This window comes from Melanotaenia boesemani, chromosome 1, assembly GCF_017639745.1.
Source record: "Melanotaenia boesemani isolate fMelBoe1 chromosome 1, fMelBoe1.pri, whole genome shotgun sequence".
NCBI classification, from domain to species: domain Eukaryota; kingdom Metazoa; phylum Chordata; class Actinopteri; order Atheriniformes; family Melanotaeniidae; genus Melanotaenia; species Melanotaenia boesemani.
Genome location: NC_055682.1, coordinates 24,782,519 through 24,799,694, shown reverse-complemented (window position 1 = coordinate 24,799,694; position 17,176 = coordinate 24,782,519). Strand labels below are relative to the sequence as shown.

General features: G+C 37.8%; 1 protein-coding gene across 1 annotated transcript in view; it reads left to right on the top strand.

The window, feature by feature from the left end:
* LOC121640431 (CUB and sushi domain-containing protein 1-like) overlaps window positions 1-17,176 on the top strand; it is a 344,948-nt gene that overhangs the window by 194,592 nt on the left and 133,180 nt on the right. Inside the window, exons 14-15 of the mRNA XM_041986178.1 lie at window positions 8,972-9,112; window positions 16,937-17,058. Of these exons, the coding sequence (XP_041842112.1) occupies window positions 8,972-9,112; window positions 16,937-17,058 (263 nt within the window). The remainder of the gene's footprint in view (window positions 1-8,971; window positions 9,113-16,936; window positions 17,059-17,176) is intronic.

Below are 17,176 nucleotides of genomic sequence, written 5' to 3'. Positions count from 1 at the left end.
TTGATTTAAAAAAGATAAAGACATCCAAATAGCAGATTTGTTTTTCAAACAGGCACTGATGACCAATGACTTGTTGCCCTTTTTCACCTTTATTAATACACGTTTATGATCAGCTTACTCTGATATTTTGTTTATGGCAGTCTTTATTTATACATGAAGAAAAATCTTTTTAAAAAGTTATTCGAAGATGACCCTTCTATCTTTTTTTATGTTTGTACACCTGTATCACCATTTACTTTTATTTATAAAATAGTAAAATAGAACTCCTAAATAAAATCTAATCCAGCCTGAAAAATGGAGTTAATATCAAGAGTTGTTTATGAGCCATATACCATCTAAATTAATAACATAGTGACAACCAATGTTATGTTTTAATCTAAAAGAAGAGAACATAGTGACAGGCCATTACAAAAGACTTTCCTCTTGTTTTAGATAAGACAATACAGGATCTTATCACTCTTTAAGCTTTAGTCAAATTGATTCTCTTTCCACTTTTGGTCCCCTGACAATCTGAGCAATAAGAAATGAGTGAAAAGGCTTTTCGGTTGTTGGAGAACAAAGAGACGAGCACTTTACATCTCACTCACTCTGTTGCGTAATTGAGCTTAAGTGCTTCTAATCCAAAACTTCTCAAATTAACCTTATTTCTAAAGGATCAGGATTTCATATAAGATAAGAAACTTACTATTATGTAATCTTCAACAATTATGTGTTATTACTCTATATTATTAACAATATTATTCACTTTAAGCTAATTGCAATTATTAATGTACAGTCAAAATACATATACAATACATATTACTGATGTGATGTAACTTCTAAAGCTGTTATCATGGAATCAGCTGGTTTCACAAAATATCACATTTTAAATGCATAAAGTGATCCAAAAAAGTGTCACATTTTATCTCCACACAAAAGTATAAGCAAAGACGCTAATTTGTCATTTTATAGGCACAACAGAGAATGGATGTATCCATTAAAACATCAGTGTACACCTTCCTCCCTCAGTGAAAACACACATACAAAAACCTACAAATAATATTTATAATGAAAAGTAAAGTTGTGCACAAATGCATTTAAATGATCCTATAGAAATCATACAGTCCTTTTAAATAACCACTATTTAAAGTCCTTTACTTTTTGCATTTTACATTCCCACATGATCTATGCAAAGAACCTCAGGTTATTTGTGTAGCACTAGCTCACAACACAAATTATATCTGTGCACGTCAACATCTCAGGGAACTTTAATCAAAATTTTGTCAAATTCAAGTTAAATTCAAGTTAGAGCAGTTCAGTGTATATCTATCCATCCCGTCAGCCACTTATCCGGAGTCGGGTCGCGGGGGTAGCTGCCTAAGCAGGGAAACCCTCTCACCGGCCACATTCATCATCTCCTCCGGTGGGATCCCGAGGCATTACCAGGCCAGTTAAGAGCTGTAGTCCGTCCAGCATGTCCTGCGTCTTACCCGGGTCCTCTTTCCGCTGGGACGTGCCATGAATACCTCACCAGGGAGGCGTCCAAGAGGCATCCTGACCAGATGCCCGAGCCACTTCATCTGGCTCCTCTCGATGCAGAGGAGCAGCGGCTCTACTCCAAGTGAGAGCTGAACATCACAGTCCGATAAAGCCAACAGAACCACATCATCTGCAAAGAGCAGAGACTGAGGCCACCAAACCGGATCCCCTTAACACCTCGGCTGCGCCTAGAAATTCTGTCCATAAAAGTAATGAACAGAATCGGTGACAAAGGGCATCCTTGGCTGAGTCAAACCCTCACCAGAAACGATTCTGATTTACTGTCGGCAATGCGGACCAAGCTCTGACACCGGTCGTACAGGGACTGGACAGCTTGTACAAGCAGGTCCAGCATTCCATACTCCAAGGGGCTGAGTTATGACGAGGGCAAAACTGCTGCGCTATTTAACATTTGCTGCGCAGTTTTGCTCTGGTTATGTTTCTACGATTAGCGCCTGATCTATTAAGACTGCTCCTGTTATCATTTGCGGAGCAAACAGCAGTATTTAAATGAGGATTTAGCGGCGCTGTTTGCTCTGTCATGTAAGGTTCTGGAGAGCAAGGAAACCGCAAACGCAAAATTAACTTTTATCCGATAGAAGTTGAGACAAACAAAGGAGACAAATAAAAATATTGCGGAAGTCGAGGAAAAAAATCTAAATGTCACCAGAAATGCTGCAATATAGTTTCATATTCAAGTTCAATTTATTTATAAGGCACTCTAACAACAACCTTTAGGAACCAAGGTATTGTACATATAAAAACATGCAAGGAACAAATAAGAAATAATAAAGGTTTAAAAGCTATAAAGAAATAATAATAATAATAATAATAATAATAATAATAATAATAATAATAATAATAATAATAAAAGACAGGCATGATAAAGTCTTTAAACTTATCCAGCAATTCTAATATTGCAACGCTGGATCGTCTCCACAATCCTCTTCTCTGGCATTCTAAATATATTAATATAATAGAAAAAAATGCATTATCTTAGTCGCCTTTCATGGTGTCTGTGCCTCCTCCTTAAATTTATTACTGCAGCCATTGCGCGTATACTTTTGTGCCAATTAGCACCTGCTTTTCAGAAACGCTATTTTTAGAGCAAACATAAACACCGCAAACTATTTGCGGGCTACATGAATCCCACTGCTGCGCAAACCAGATTTATTTGCATAGTCTCCTCCCACTAATGTGCACTTTCTGGCCGGAACGCCCATAATGCATATGCAGTAGCTTCAGAAACGCAAAGTGGAGAGCGGCGCAGTTTTGCCAGGATAACTGACGCAGTTCCATGTTTGCGGCTTCGATAGATAAGCTTGGGCCGATTTTAGCGGAGCAAAGCCGTCTGCACCTGTTTTAGTACACGCAAAGCGTTAATAGATCAGGGCCCAAGAGTACTCCTCACAGAAGTCCCCCGGGGACAAAGTCGAACACCTTCTCCAAGTCCACAAAGCACATGTAGACTAGTTGAGCAAACTCCCATGCCTCCTCCAAGACCCTGAAGAGAGTGTAGAGCTGTTCCATGACCTGGACGAAAACCATATTGCTCCTTCTCAATCTGAGGTTCAACTATCCGATGGACCCTCCTCTCCAGCACCCCTGAATAGACCTTACCGGGAAGGCTAAGGAGTGTGATTCCCCCTGCAGTTGGAGCACACCCTCCTGTCCACTTTTTGAAGAGGAGGACCACCACCTCAGTCTGCCAGTCATGGGGCACTGTCCCCAATGTCACCCAAGACAGCCCCACAGTATCCAGAGCCTTAAGGAACTCTGGGCAGACCTCATCCACCCCCAGGACCCTGCCACTGAGGAGCTTTTTAACCACCTCAGCGACCTCCGCCCCAGAGATGGGAGAGCCAACACCAAGGTCTCCAGACGAGGCTTCCTCGTCAGAAGACGTGTTGGTGGGATTGAGAAGGCCTTTGAATTATTCCCTCCACCTCCTCACAACGTCCCGAGTCGAGGTCAGCAGCCCCCAATCCCCACTGTACACAGCGTTAATGGAACACTGCTTTCCCGTCCTGAGCTGCCGGATAGTGGACCAGAATCTCCTCGAAGCCGTCCAGAAGTCTTTCTCCGTGGCCTCTCCAAACTCATCCCACGCCCGAGTTTTTGCCTTAGTGACCGCCAAAGCTGCATTCCGCTTAGCCTACCGATCAGCTGCCTCTGGAGTCCCACAGGCCAAAAAGACCCGATAGGACTCCTTCTTCAGCTTGATGGCATCCCTTACTGCTGGTGTCCACCAACAAGTTCGGGGGTTACCGCCACGACAGGCAACAGCGACCTTGCATCCACAGCTGCGGCTGGCCGCCTCAACAATAGAGGCATGAAACACAGCCCCCTCGGTTTCGATATCCTCCACCTCACCTGGCACATGGCTGAAGCTCTGCTGGAGATGGGAGTTGAAACTCTTTCTGACACGGGACTCAGCCTGATGTTCCCAGCAGACCCTCACAACACGCTTGGGTCTGCCAGGCCTGAGTGTATAGTACTTATGAAATGGCATTCATAATAAGAATTAAATGCCCATAGGGATGCATTTGGCCTCTTCCATTTGTCCATTTTCTATATTGCTTAGTCCAATTCAGGGTCAAAGGGAAGCCAGAGCCTATCCCAGCAATTAGCAGGCAAGAGAATCCACACATACACGGGGAAACCATGCAAACTTCACACAGAAAGGCTCCTGTTGAAGTAAATGCACACAAAGAGAAACAGAGAAAAAGAAGAGAATATAATCAGATACCAATGGCTTAAAAATTTTAATTCAGGGTTCTTCACAGTGTGTATATACATGGGGTTCTAGCTTCCATACAAATTCACAGATTGTCCTTTTATATTTAAACATCTCAATGGAAAGTAATGTACACATTTTTTAACAATTTCTATATATGCTTGCCCCTGTTAGAAATAAGTTCCAGACCACAAAATATCAAGCCACTCACTGTGTGGCAGATGGTGCTTAGTGGGGCTGTTTTATACATGTGCCTTAAATTAACAGAAAAATGCAGTTAAGGTATACAGTACCAGTCAAAATTTTGGACACACTTTCCCATTAAATCCACCGTGAATATGTGTCCAACTTTTCACTGGTAGTGTACATGTAAAGTATTAGTTTGCCTAAAATATTTTATGGTAGCCAATATGGCATTGATTGATTATTGATAATAAAGCAACAGCATCTAAGTGGGAAGTTACTGTTGAGTCTACTGCTACTGGAACTACACTTTATAGTGTTATATCTGAAGGATACTAAGTGAATTTGGGGGATCATGAAATCATTAATGGAAGCAAAAAGAAGAAGAAGCAAAAAAGCTCTAATACACACATTTTTATCTGGCTTTGATTTTCATGATCTTTGTATTTTTTTAACATCTATTGAAAATTAATTTTGGGGTAAATTACTTTGGGGGAGGTAGTTTTGTTTAATTTAATACTGAAACTAAAAGGCTAGAAATGTTTTTTTAGATTTTAAAAAATAACTTACATCTTAAAATGTTTCCATATCATTAATTCGATGACATCTTAAAGTAATTACATTTGTTCATTAAATACAAAATCCAATATTTTCTATTTTGAAATGAAGGTACCTATTTAATGGAAGGCATAGTATTAATTGCAGCAGTAAACTGATGTATTCAAATAACTTATTAGCATTGATTTGCATAAATATAAACCACCACAGACTCATTTTCTATCACTTTCAATCAAGACAATAAGTTGATGTTAATAATCTTGGCGTATCTGCTTCCTTCCTTCGTTATGTCTCTGTTTGTGGTTGATCTGTTAATTTCCACCTCTTACTTACTACTATTACTGGGAACTGATTTTTCTGACACCCATCTCTTTTTCCTCTGGTTATAGTGTCTTTATTACCATATTTAGGGGTAGCATCTCTTTCTGTGTGCAGTATGTGTCCTGTGCCTGCTGGGTTTTGCTCTATGCAACCCTTTAGAGTTTTACTCAATTCCCTGCTGAATTTGTTGCTGATAGTCGGATCATTGGGGAGCAACCTTAACAGCAGAGTGTATTCTCCCAAACAAAAGTGTATTACAATTTGTTGCAGTAAATGGTCCGATGCTGTGACACAAATGTGTCAGGCAGAACTGAGGTGATACATGGTTACAGCTGTGCAGGCCAGTAGGGAGTTTTCAGGGCCATTCAGCTGGTGCACAGCAAGTCCTTTAATGGCAGTAGAGTGATGCCTTAAAGTCATTGCAATCATGTTCCCCTGAGGGGATGATGGGTACTTCAAACAATATAATGCTTCCTCCTGTGGTGCCATAAATGTCCTGGAATGTATGGTTCAGGGCACATTCAGGTGAAATGACATTAATGACCACAGAAATAAAATCACCTGATATTACTTTCTCTAGAGTTCACCCACATGCAAGGTTTAAAGAGAAAAGAGTAATGCCATCATTTCAGGAATTGAAAAAGCATTTTACAACATTGACAGATTATTTAAACATTATGTCAGTTGTTTCAGGAGCAGATAAAAAAATCACCCATCCATCCATTTTCTATACCCGCTTAATCAAATGCAAGGTTGCAGGGGGGCTGGAGGCTATCCCAGCTCCTATCAGGCAAGAGACAGGTCACCAGTCCAACGCAGGGCTAACGCAGAGAAACAAACAACCGCTCACACTCACTCCCAAGGAGAATTTAAATTCAATTAACCTAATATACATATTTTTGGACTGTGGGGACAAGCTGGAGAATCCACTATGTCTAGGGAAAACAAGCAATCTGCACAGAAGGCTCTGAGCTTCAAACCAAGAGACAATGCCATAATCACCATATTACTGTGCTAAATTAAACAGTTGATTATATCCATAAGGTGGACATATTCAAAATTTAAATAACATAGGGCCTGATTTACCAAGATCAGTAATTAAGAGTGCAAAATTGCGTGCCTAAGCAAATAGGTAGCACTTTGTTTGAGGGTGATCAACTAAGAATGATTGCACAATTGATAACAGGCGCAAACTGTACTTTTCAAATGATGTTTCATCGTGCCTTATGGTTTCGCCATGGCGAGTTTAGAAGCAGTGCAGGAAGGTTGCAAACACAAAATGAAATTCAACCCGATGAAGATAGAGATATAAGTGGAAAAGGCAAATAAAAATATTGTTGAGCTCCAGCAAAGAAATCTAAATGTCACTAGAAGGACTTCAATATGAGTATTTGTGATAAAGTAAGACAAGAAGAACACCGGCTGGGGTTAAGAGAAGGTAGCAAGATATAAGACAAAGAACCAATGAAAAATTGCTTAGAATAAAAGCACTGCAAAAAAGACAGGTGGAGGACCAGCAGAAGAGATGCCTCTGACCAATATTTAGCAACAAATGTAGCTCACTTCCTGGGGAGCAGATAACTGGAATAAAGGGGTATGACATATTAGAACTGATTGCAGAACAAGGTTAAAAAAATACATTCTCAATGACAACACAATAATTTTTATTGACAAAATAAATAAAAAAATATGTATCTGGGCTGACAATGGCCATTAATGACCTGGTGAGGGATTGAAGATGGGGTACAGGTGGTGGTTAGGGCTCTCAATCTCAATGCCAGCTGCCCCAGAGCGCAGCAGCCGAGAGGAGGAGTGCGCAGGACAGGAGAAACATTCGCTGGAGACGGGGAGAGCACTGTGCATAACCTGCACAAAAGAAACATCCAAGTTAAAAATGTGACATTGGCAAAGAGGGGAAAATAGAAAGACATTATTAATTGTCAGATTTAAGTAAGTTAAGATGGCGCTGCGGTAGACTGCAACCTGTTACAGCAGCTCTCAGTGTGTTTGCTTGCACTGTATGTGAGTGAGAGATGGGGTAATCCTGGACATGTTATAGTGAAGGAGCGTCTCTGCACCCCAAACATTGAACTACTTGCAGTTGGGCTCCGTCTGTATCATCTTCCAGGGAAGTTTACATCAGGATACAGGATACAGATGCAGCAGCCTCATCACATCTTATCATCTCTGGGGATTTTAATCACATCACACTCCACAACCATCTGTCTAATTTCCACCAATATGTTGACTGCAACAAAAGAGACAACAAAACTCTTGACCCGCTTTCACATTATAACTTGGATAACCTGTGACCTGAAGATATTCCTGGATGAAAAGAGGAGAGCCTTCAGATCAGGAGATTGACAGGTGCTGAATAGGGTGCAGCACAAGCTGAGAAAATGTAAGGAAGCTGGAGGCCAAGCTCCAGAACAATGTGAGAGATGTGTGAACTGGGATGAAAAAGACAACCACCTGGGAGCCTTAAGAGTGTTAATGAGATGAACTACTTCTTTAACAGGTTTAGCCCCAGATGGCATCAGTGTCAGGGTTCTGAGGAACTATGTCAGCCAGCTGTCTCCAGTTCTCCAGCATCACTTCAACCTGTGTCTGGAGAAAGTTCCGTTGCTGTGGAAGATGTCCTGCCTCGTCCCTGTTGAATTAAAGAATGAAAACTAAATGTGTTGCCCTCACCGCTTATGAGAGGTTATTTTAGATCACAGTGATGCGCTTCTGCAATCCTTCAGAATTGGGCTGTTGCCCCCCACAGGAAAGGAGTTTTGGTCATTCTCCTTTTCATCCTCCTCCTTCTCCTCCTCCATCTCTATAGCTTCATGCTCCATCCCACGACATGATTTGCAATGCCATACAACATGCAGCAAACAACAACGATCCCCGCCACCTTGCTCCATCAGTTCGGTCCAAACACCAATTCCAATCCAGCCCCAGAAGCTCAAAGATTGCTGTGCTGAATAGGCGATATTGTCTCAATAATCTTTGTCTCTGGTAATCCAACAATATTTACACGAGCAGAAAGTAGCCTATACGCTTTCTCTGTTGTCTTTCGTGGTGTCTATGCTTCCTCTTCACACAATAACTGCAGCTATTTGTGCTTAAAGTTGTGCCAGTTAATATAGATTCAATACCAGCCACTGCAATCAGTTTTTACATTTGTTAAATTACCTTGCATGTGCTACGTAATTTACTCTAAATATGTTACGTTTTCTTGCATAGACGCACATTTTTCATATCCATCGCTAAATGATTTGTGTGCATTATTTTGCCCGTAATCCTCAAGTGCATCCTGTTAGTAAATCAACTGCAATGTGTTTTTGCACATACAAACTTATGTAGATCAAGCCCATATTGTTTTGCAGGGTTAAAAGTACAATGCCATTTATATGTTACTCTGACCTGGTTTTTTTTTCCACAGTGACCCCTGCGGTACAATATTTTGTGACGTGGAATGTAACTTGTTTAATATGATGAAAATAGTAAAAGTAATAATAAAATTTTAACTTTACAGAACCTTTTTTACTTTCTGGAAAGCTTTCTTTAAAATATTGATATTTTGGAAGAATTATTTAACCCCACTAAGCTAAGCTCTAATGCACGCCTGTTGAAACAATGTTTTTCTGTCTTTTTTTTTTTCTTTAGGTCTGTCTGAACCAACAACATTTGGTACATTTTCTGGAAAAGACGTTCCAGCCCAGATCGCTTCAAATGGGCACATCATGAGACTGGAATTTCAGTCTGATCATTCTAATACTGGAAAAGGCTTCAATATCAGCTATACTAGTATGTACTGCCTACCTACTTATTTCTCTGTTTTCCTGCCTGTTCATATGGCTATAGTTTCAATCGGGAAAGTCGAGATAGGAGCCTGAAAAATTACTCATTATTTGGAATTTATTATAGAGCTGTTTTCCTGTCTGTAAGATTTATTTATTTAATTATTTATTTATTATATATTTTTACTAACCTGCTGTAACAAAGCATGTCAAGTCACCTTGTCAATTGTGAGGTACTTAAAAAATAGTTGTTTTATTTATCAATTATTTAACAAATGTTAAAAAGTTGTTGACAAAAAGAGGCTTCTTTTTCAGACAGCAGTTTGCAATAATGTATATAACAAAGAAAGGCACACACATACATTTTTATTGCTTTAAAAAGTATCTATACTTTTTTCTACAATACAAAGACGCAAGAATAATATATATGCCATAAGTACATTAAAGTCATTAAAGTCAGTTTCAGTGTATTTGATTGACTCCTCAGGCTGATGGTGGTTATAGTCAGATTCTGTTTTTATGCCTCTCATTTTTTGGATTGCTTTACAGTGTAGGCAGTTGTTGTCAATGCTTGAATAGCAACTTTTCCCACAGGATTTACTGCCACTGAATCATGCTTTCACCATCAAAAGCAATATGTGCATGCATTAGTTTTTGGCCAGCATTTGCTGTTACACTTTAAATTTTCTAAGACATGAAAACTGGGTCAAAACATAGTTACAGTATCCTTTAAGATAAGGAAGCAATTTTTTGCCAAGCAGTCCCTGAAAACAATGTTCCTACCCTACTTTAATAACTGTATTTCAAAACATTAGAGCATACACTGAGATATTTCAGGTATTTACTGTGTGTGTGCAAATACTACCTCTAAATTGTGTCCATTAAAGACCAGGGGGGAATTCCATGAAACAGGATTAAGGGAAAGTGTTGCTTGATTTGATTACTCTGACTCATCAAAGTAAGAGTTCAGTTCCATCACCGTGGCTTAGATGAATTCCAGCTAAGTTACAATGGTAACTAGTGTTGGTAAACTAGTTTGCTTCAGACCAGGCTAACTGTCAAGCCTGTTTAAGTCTCAAAGAATGCCCATCTGGTTGAAACAGGAATGCCAAAAGAACGTGTCATCGGATGAATTCCACACTCACACTACTCATGTCACGTAATAAGATAATATTAAAAACAAATGATAAAACAGCATTTTAATTGTCTTTAAAATGCAACAAGTTGCACCATGTATTTAACAAAAACAAACTAGGTTTGCCATTAATTCCTCAAAGAGCGAAAGTAGTGGCCATTACCTTTTCCATATTTCTCCTACGCACCTGAAAGATAATTTCTGTTGACAAAAAAGAAAGCAGAGCAGGTCATTGTCTTTGTGGCTACATTTAAACATCCTGAAAACTATTGTGATGATCAATATGACTATATAAGTTACTTGCCATTATGGAAGATTATTATATTTTATTTTCACTTAGTGCCACATTTTGACACTGTCCACTTAGATTACTTCTCGTCAGATGTAATAGTAAAGATATTATGAAATAAAAATATTATTATATTTAATTTAATTCCATTCCATGAAAGAATGATTAATTAGCTTAATAGTTACTAAGTCGGTGAGGTTGTGATGGACCGAGCAGTGAAGGACAATCAGGCACAGATTTAAAGTTAAAAAAAAAGAGGGTTTTATTTTCACCCAAAAAAAATCATCCAAACAAGTAGTAAATCAATGAATAATCTAACCCATAAAAGAGGTCAACATAACATAACTCTACTTAAAGAACTTGTGGCAGAAATAATTCAAACAAACCAACCAAACAAATTAAACAAACTGACCTGACAACTGAGACACAAGGGTAAACTTAAAGTGGCTGATCAGCCCAAACAAAAGACACAAAGGGGTAACACACAAAAACCTAACTAAGCTAACAAAGGAAAACCCAATTTCCCCCCCTCTTGGTGCTGGTGTGTAATATGGTCCAATTAGTTGGCTCCACCCCGTGGCCACCTGCTGGTTCCCATGCCAAAGGACTGGAGCCACTGAAACAACTAAAGAATATAAATTATAACACCACAATATAATCAAGAATGCGCGCCAGTTCTAGAATATACGTGCTGTCACTTATGAAATTAAACTAATGTCCAACCAAATCCTATAATGCTCTGTAAATTAAATCTAATATGAAATATATAAGTGTGTGTGTGTAATACTGTCCACTGCAGATTACCACTCCTGTGTGGCTGTAGATGCAGCCATCACAGAGGTTCACTTACACCCAGCTCAGTACAGCTGGCCGAATTAATTCTGCTATTATCTAGTCTGATGTAGTTACATAGTCACGTTTAAAGTTTATTCATCAGCAAAATGGAAAGACAACATAACATTATATGTGTAGAAGGTTTTATAAAGAATTTATAGAACTTAAAGGACTAAAGAACACTGAATAATTATTAATATTTTTTTCTAATCCCAATTGGAGAAATCTTTTTCTGCTTTTAACCTATCCCACTTGCAGCACTGATCACATTGACAGTACAAAGAGCTGAACCATGGGTCCTCCGGGCACTAACCCACCTCTCTAACCACTAGGCTGTCATCTCTCCCTCTCAAAATCCTTGAGTAAAATAACTTGGAACACTTACATGACACATTTGTTCTGTCGGCATTTTTCTGCCATACTACCTCTCTCATTCTGTTAATGGCTGCATTTTTGCCACTTTCTTTTTTCTTTTTTTTTTTTCTCGTGAAAATATGTTGCACTCTGTACAGATCAGACGTTTGATGCGGTAGAACAGTACTCTCATTTTGCCTTCAGTGTCACTCATTTAATCAACTTTTTGTCCATTCATTCATTTGGGCCTGTTAGATACCCTGGGTGCTGCACTAAGTGGGATTATGCAAGTTTGTCTTGAATCAGTCTAGATTAAATAAGGCTGAACTGCGTTCGTGGAACAACTTGAGGCTTAATTATCATCATTTAAAACTCCATGGCTGCTAGACATAAATGCAGTTTGGCAGGTGCTACGTGTGTCCATCCATACCTAGAAAAATAATCTTTTTGTCTCAGAGTTGGAAATCAACATTTATCCTGTTCGTGTGCTTGTTTCTGTGCATAATGAGACACTGACTCCCTTCTGAAAACAACAAATAATTTCACCCAGCAGCAGAGTGCCATTATCTGCTACACTCCAAGTTTTTGGGCAATGGAGCTGCGACAATTTATTCATCTGCAAAGCTGAAGGCAACTAAGCACTGCAGCACACAGTTACAAATTACATACCTCCTCATTCTTCTGCTTCTGGCTGGAGATGTTGCGGTTAATGCTCGGCCATTTCCTATGAACATGAGTAGCCCAACCAGCACAGAGCTAGCCCAGGCATTGTTTGCTCAACAAAGCAAGCTCGTTATTAAGCAAACATCACTAGGGACTCCCTAGTTGTCAGCTGGAATGGTGCTACCACCACCAAGGACTGACAGCAATGGTTCCTCAAGATCTAGGTTCCACCACATCTAGACCTACACCTGGGTGTGCTGAGCAACTGTACCAAAGGGACAGCACAGCAACACCCCAAAACCTGGTATCACAGAATGACTAAAGTCAAAACTATCTTTCTATGATCACTATGCCTCCAAAAAATGAAACAGTGAGTGAACAAAGTACAAGGATCAAATACAGGAACCCTGCAGGTCACAGAAATCCCCCACTATAATATATTATTGGGTAATGAAGAGCTATAAATTCTGAACAAGTTCAAATATGAAAGTTATTTTAGATTTAACATTGTCTTAAAAAAGACAATTCAAGAAGGTTATGAAAACACTTAAATTTAATATTCAAAACTTCAGATGTATTAGAACATCCTTGACTGAAGGTGCCTCCGTGACAAAGTTGCATTCAATGATATTTTCACACATAGATTAGTACATAACGAGTTGCTCTTTGCAGGTTCAACAACATTAAAACCTCTAGAATCTCTTTAAAAGAAAGCTAATAAATACTAGATAAGGAGCCTCTTCAGAAACAGCTTCAGCCTCTTCAGGATGCAGCTTGTAATGGAATAGTTTACCACCTAAAGGCAGATAAATTTTCAGTCTGTCTCTATTTAAGAGACACCTTAAAACATTTTTTTGGGTCCAGTCAGGTTTGTAATCATGTGTAACTGTATGAGTAACACAATATAATTTGTACTGTAGAATTTTTTACTTATTTTATTGACTGGCTGTGTGCATTTTACAATGGTAAATGTGCAATAATAGGGATGAAACGTACATTATGTTATTTTATCTACGAATGTTGCATTTTTTAAGACTATTGATTTAAATAACATCAACCTGCCCAGGGACGACAGATGGAAATTAGCCAATGGCTAAAATCTGACACATTTACAGAAAAGTTATCATTAATGTGTATTGTTCCTCCTTTAATATATAAATCAATTAGGAGATGGTGCTAGTTAGAGTTGACTTTTTCCACTGAGTCTCTCTTTCTTAGGTTTACTTTCATGTAAAACCCCTCAGGGGTTGGACATCAGCAATTTTCAAAAGATTTCCTGACTATAAAAATAAATAAATAAATAAACAAAATGTTTGCCCGCTGCTGACTCATTGCTGACTTTTTCCTGCCCCATAAAGCTGGGGAAGTAACATAACTGCAACTTGCAGGTACAGGCAGCCACTGGAGGAAAGAGCACACCTACTGTGTCACTAATTGAGATAAATAGTCATTTTCTTACTGTTTGATCCCTTAACCATTAGTTTAAGTTTTATTTTATTAAAAAAGGACAGAGAAATAGCACAACATTAAAAAGAGATTTTTCTAGTGTCCATGACAGCACACTTTAACCAACCAGATGAAGAAAAAACAGTGGCATATTAGTCTATGTAACAGTTTTCCAATAATATATGGAATTTAGACTAAACAGATTCAGTGGTTCATGAGTGTTATCACAATTTGCTGGTATAATAGTTGCAAGTTGTTATTTACCATGAGTGTAGCTTTAGATTTTACTTGTTAACAAAGGCTCAATAAATATATCTAAAATTCAGATGGGACATGAGGTGGGTTATGTTAGAAATTACCAGTGGAAGAAGTGATGACTGCAAATATCAGAAAATCAATTAAAAGTCATGTATTTTAATCATGCAAGGTGATGAATCAACGGATTAGTTGTTTGTATTTATTTATTTATTGTTTGTTTGTTTGTTTGTTTGTTTATTGTTAACATTCTTTATCAAACTGTTACAGGGCCAGTGTATACTGTCTGTTGATAAAATAGTTTAGCAATTGGTAAGTTAAGGAAAATAAGTCACTGAATTTTATAGATGATATGTTAAAAAAATTATATACATATGTATATATAAATATATGTATATAATTTTATATATATATATATATATATATATATACCTACACTACTGTTCAAAAGGTTCACTTTGCCAAGGGATTCAATAGGGAAGTGACCCCAAACTTTTGAACGGTAGTGTATGTATATATATATATATATATATATATATAATTTTTTTTAACATATCATCTATAAAATTCAGTGACTTATTTTCCTTAACTTACCATATATTATCAAGTATATAATAAATTGGGGTTTAAAATGTCTGCTGCAGTAAAGCTCTTCATATAAAATTTGAACACTCCACTTCTTTATTTTCATAAAATTCCTTGATGCCTATGGGCCCATTGGTTTTAATGTTATAGTTCTTCAATTCCCTGCACAAGTGAGCCACATACTGTATTTATGGTCAATATCAAAACTAAACTAAAACAGCCTGTCCTGAGGTAGTCCCTAAATGACTATGACAAAAATAAGAGGCAAAAGTCCTACAGAACTACTGTTTCTGACTTCTTAAACCACATAGCAACCAACTAAAATATTATTTTAATTACTAATGTAATTTTGCCTTATGTCCACTCACTAACCCTCCACCTCAACACCCCTTACAGTGGTCCACCTCGAAAACGCCTTCATTAAACGATCCAATTAGTTTATAGTTGACATTTATAATTTGAGTTTATGCAACAAAATTATCTTTTCTGGCTACTTCATATCCAGCAGAAAGCCCTGTATAAATAGGCTATATAATTTTCATTTTCCTTGCCAGTATTTACACTAGTAAACTAGGTAAAAAAGGATAAATATGATGTTAAATATTGAGGTCAAACACATGCTTACAGATCAGGTAAAAATGACTTTGCAAACGTATAGAATCAGAGCAATAGTTACATGAACAATGACTAACACTAGTTTGATAGTTCTCCTCATCTTAATATTTCTTTTTGCATGTCTTACTTAAGCTTTGCCTAGTTGAGCCCATCCTGTTGTCAGTGTCAACCCGACTTCTGCAGACTATGTATTTACCTGCACTAAGCTGAACTAGTTCCACATGACTGAACCTGATTCATTTTCTGTGATTACCATTCGGCTTTGCACCATTTCACACACTGCCTCCCAAACGACCTTGTGTCTGGCTCTTCCTTTAGAGGTGACATTTGAAAAATGGAAGTACTGAATGTTCTTTTTGCCTCAGCATTTTTTGATTCAAAAAGTCTTGCCTATAATCCAACACAAATGAGGGGCCCCATAGCCCCAAATTTATAGAAAAACAGAAATCCTCTTTAAACTCCCCTTTTCCTTGATTATGTGCTGATTTTATTGTTAGTAGTTAAACATGCCTAAATATTCGAAGATAGCTGTAAATCAATATCTATTTGATTTTTGGTGTAAATATTTTCAATTATGCAGTTTGAATATCTGATCACATAAATTCTGCTCTGTCACTTAATGAATGCCAAGCAGGTTTTATTCTGTCAATTATTGTATTTGTATCTGGTTGAATTTATAATAATAAAATAAGAGGAGCATAAGCATGATCTCTAAGTGTTTGTTAAACTTTAAAAGGGATATTTCCTGACTAGTTATTGATCAGAAAAATATTTTGCAGTAAATGCATGTTTTGTTTTGTTTTTATTTTAGATGACAGTTAAGTTAAAGAAGTTTTTGTCATACAGAGTTATGCCTCTAAGGTGGCGATGTTCAACACAAAGCTGAAATTGTTAGTGTGAAGCATTTTCTTTGTGCTGTTTTCTGTATGTCTGGACCATATTGTTTAGTATTTTTTTCTGTCCTTTCTAATCTAATACACAATTATTCTTTAGTTTCACTTTATCATTTAGATACAAGCTAGTCTCAAATGTGGTTTGTTAGAAAATCTTGTATGATTTCACACACATAAAGTAGACTGAGCTCAGTATTTATTTATTTTCTTTCTTTTGGCTCCTTCCTCAGTAAAGGGTTGTCTTTGCATTCATCAGCACTATGTAAAATATGTGTGTTATTGCATTTTCATCCACACCATTACCTGCTTCTCATTTTTTTCCCCACTGTCTTCTTTTTCTATCTGCTCTCATTTCCTCCCCATCAGTAGCTAATCAACCTGAGACATGTCCAATCACTGGGTTTGTGCTCTGGGTGGGATCAGGTTAATCTCTGGAATGGGGATAATATAAGCCAGACATGACATAATTCACATAAAGATGATTTCATTCCCATATTAGGGGAGATGTCATATTTTCTGACAATGATAGAGCAATACTTTACATTCTTTTTTCTTTTTTTTTTCTTTAGGTAAAATTACATTTCAGGTATAAAAATAAATTTAAAACTAGGGAGGTTGTTCAGATTAAATGCGCCGTATACTTTGAACCACTCTATAAAGTACAGTGTATCAGATCTCTGCCTGGTTGCCATAGTTAATTAAGTTCATGCAATTGAATTCTTACTTCTATCTTAACCTTATCTATTTTTTTCTTTTCTGCAGCATTTGGACAAAATGAATGTCATGACCCAGGCGTCCCCATCAATGGTCAAAGATATGGTGACCAGTTTCAGCTTGGCAGCTCAGTGGCTTTTCGCTGTGATCAAGGATTTATAAGGACACAGGTAATGTACAGTATAATCATTACTAACTCCTCGCACCTTTGTTCGGCTGCTGTTTAGCTCAAAAATACTACTGTATGTCAGAACTGTCAGTGGTTTCCTGTGGTGGTAGGTGAAGAGG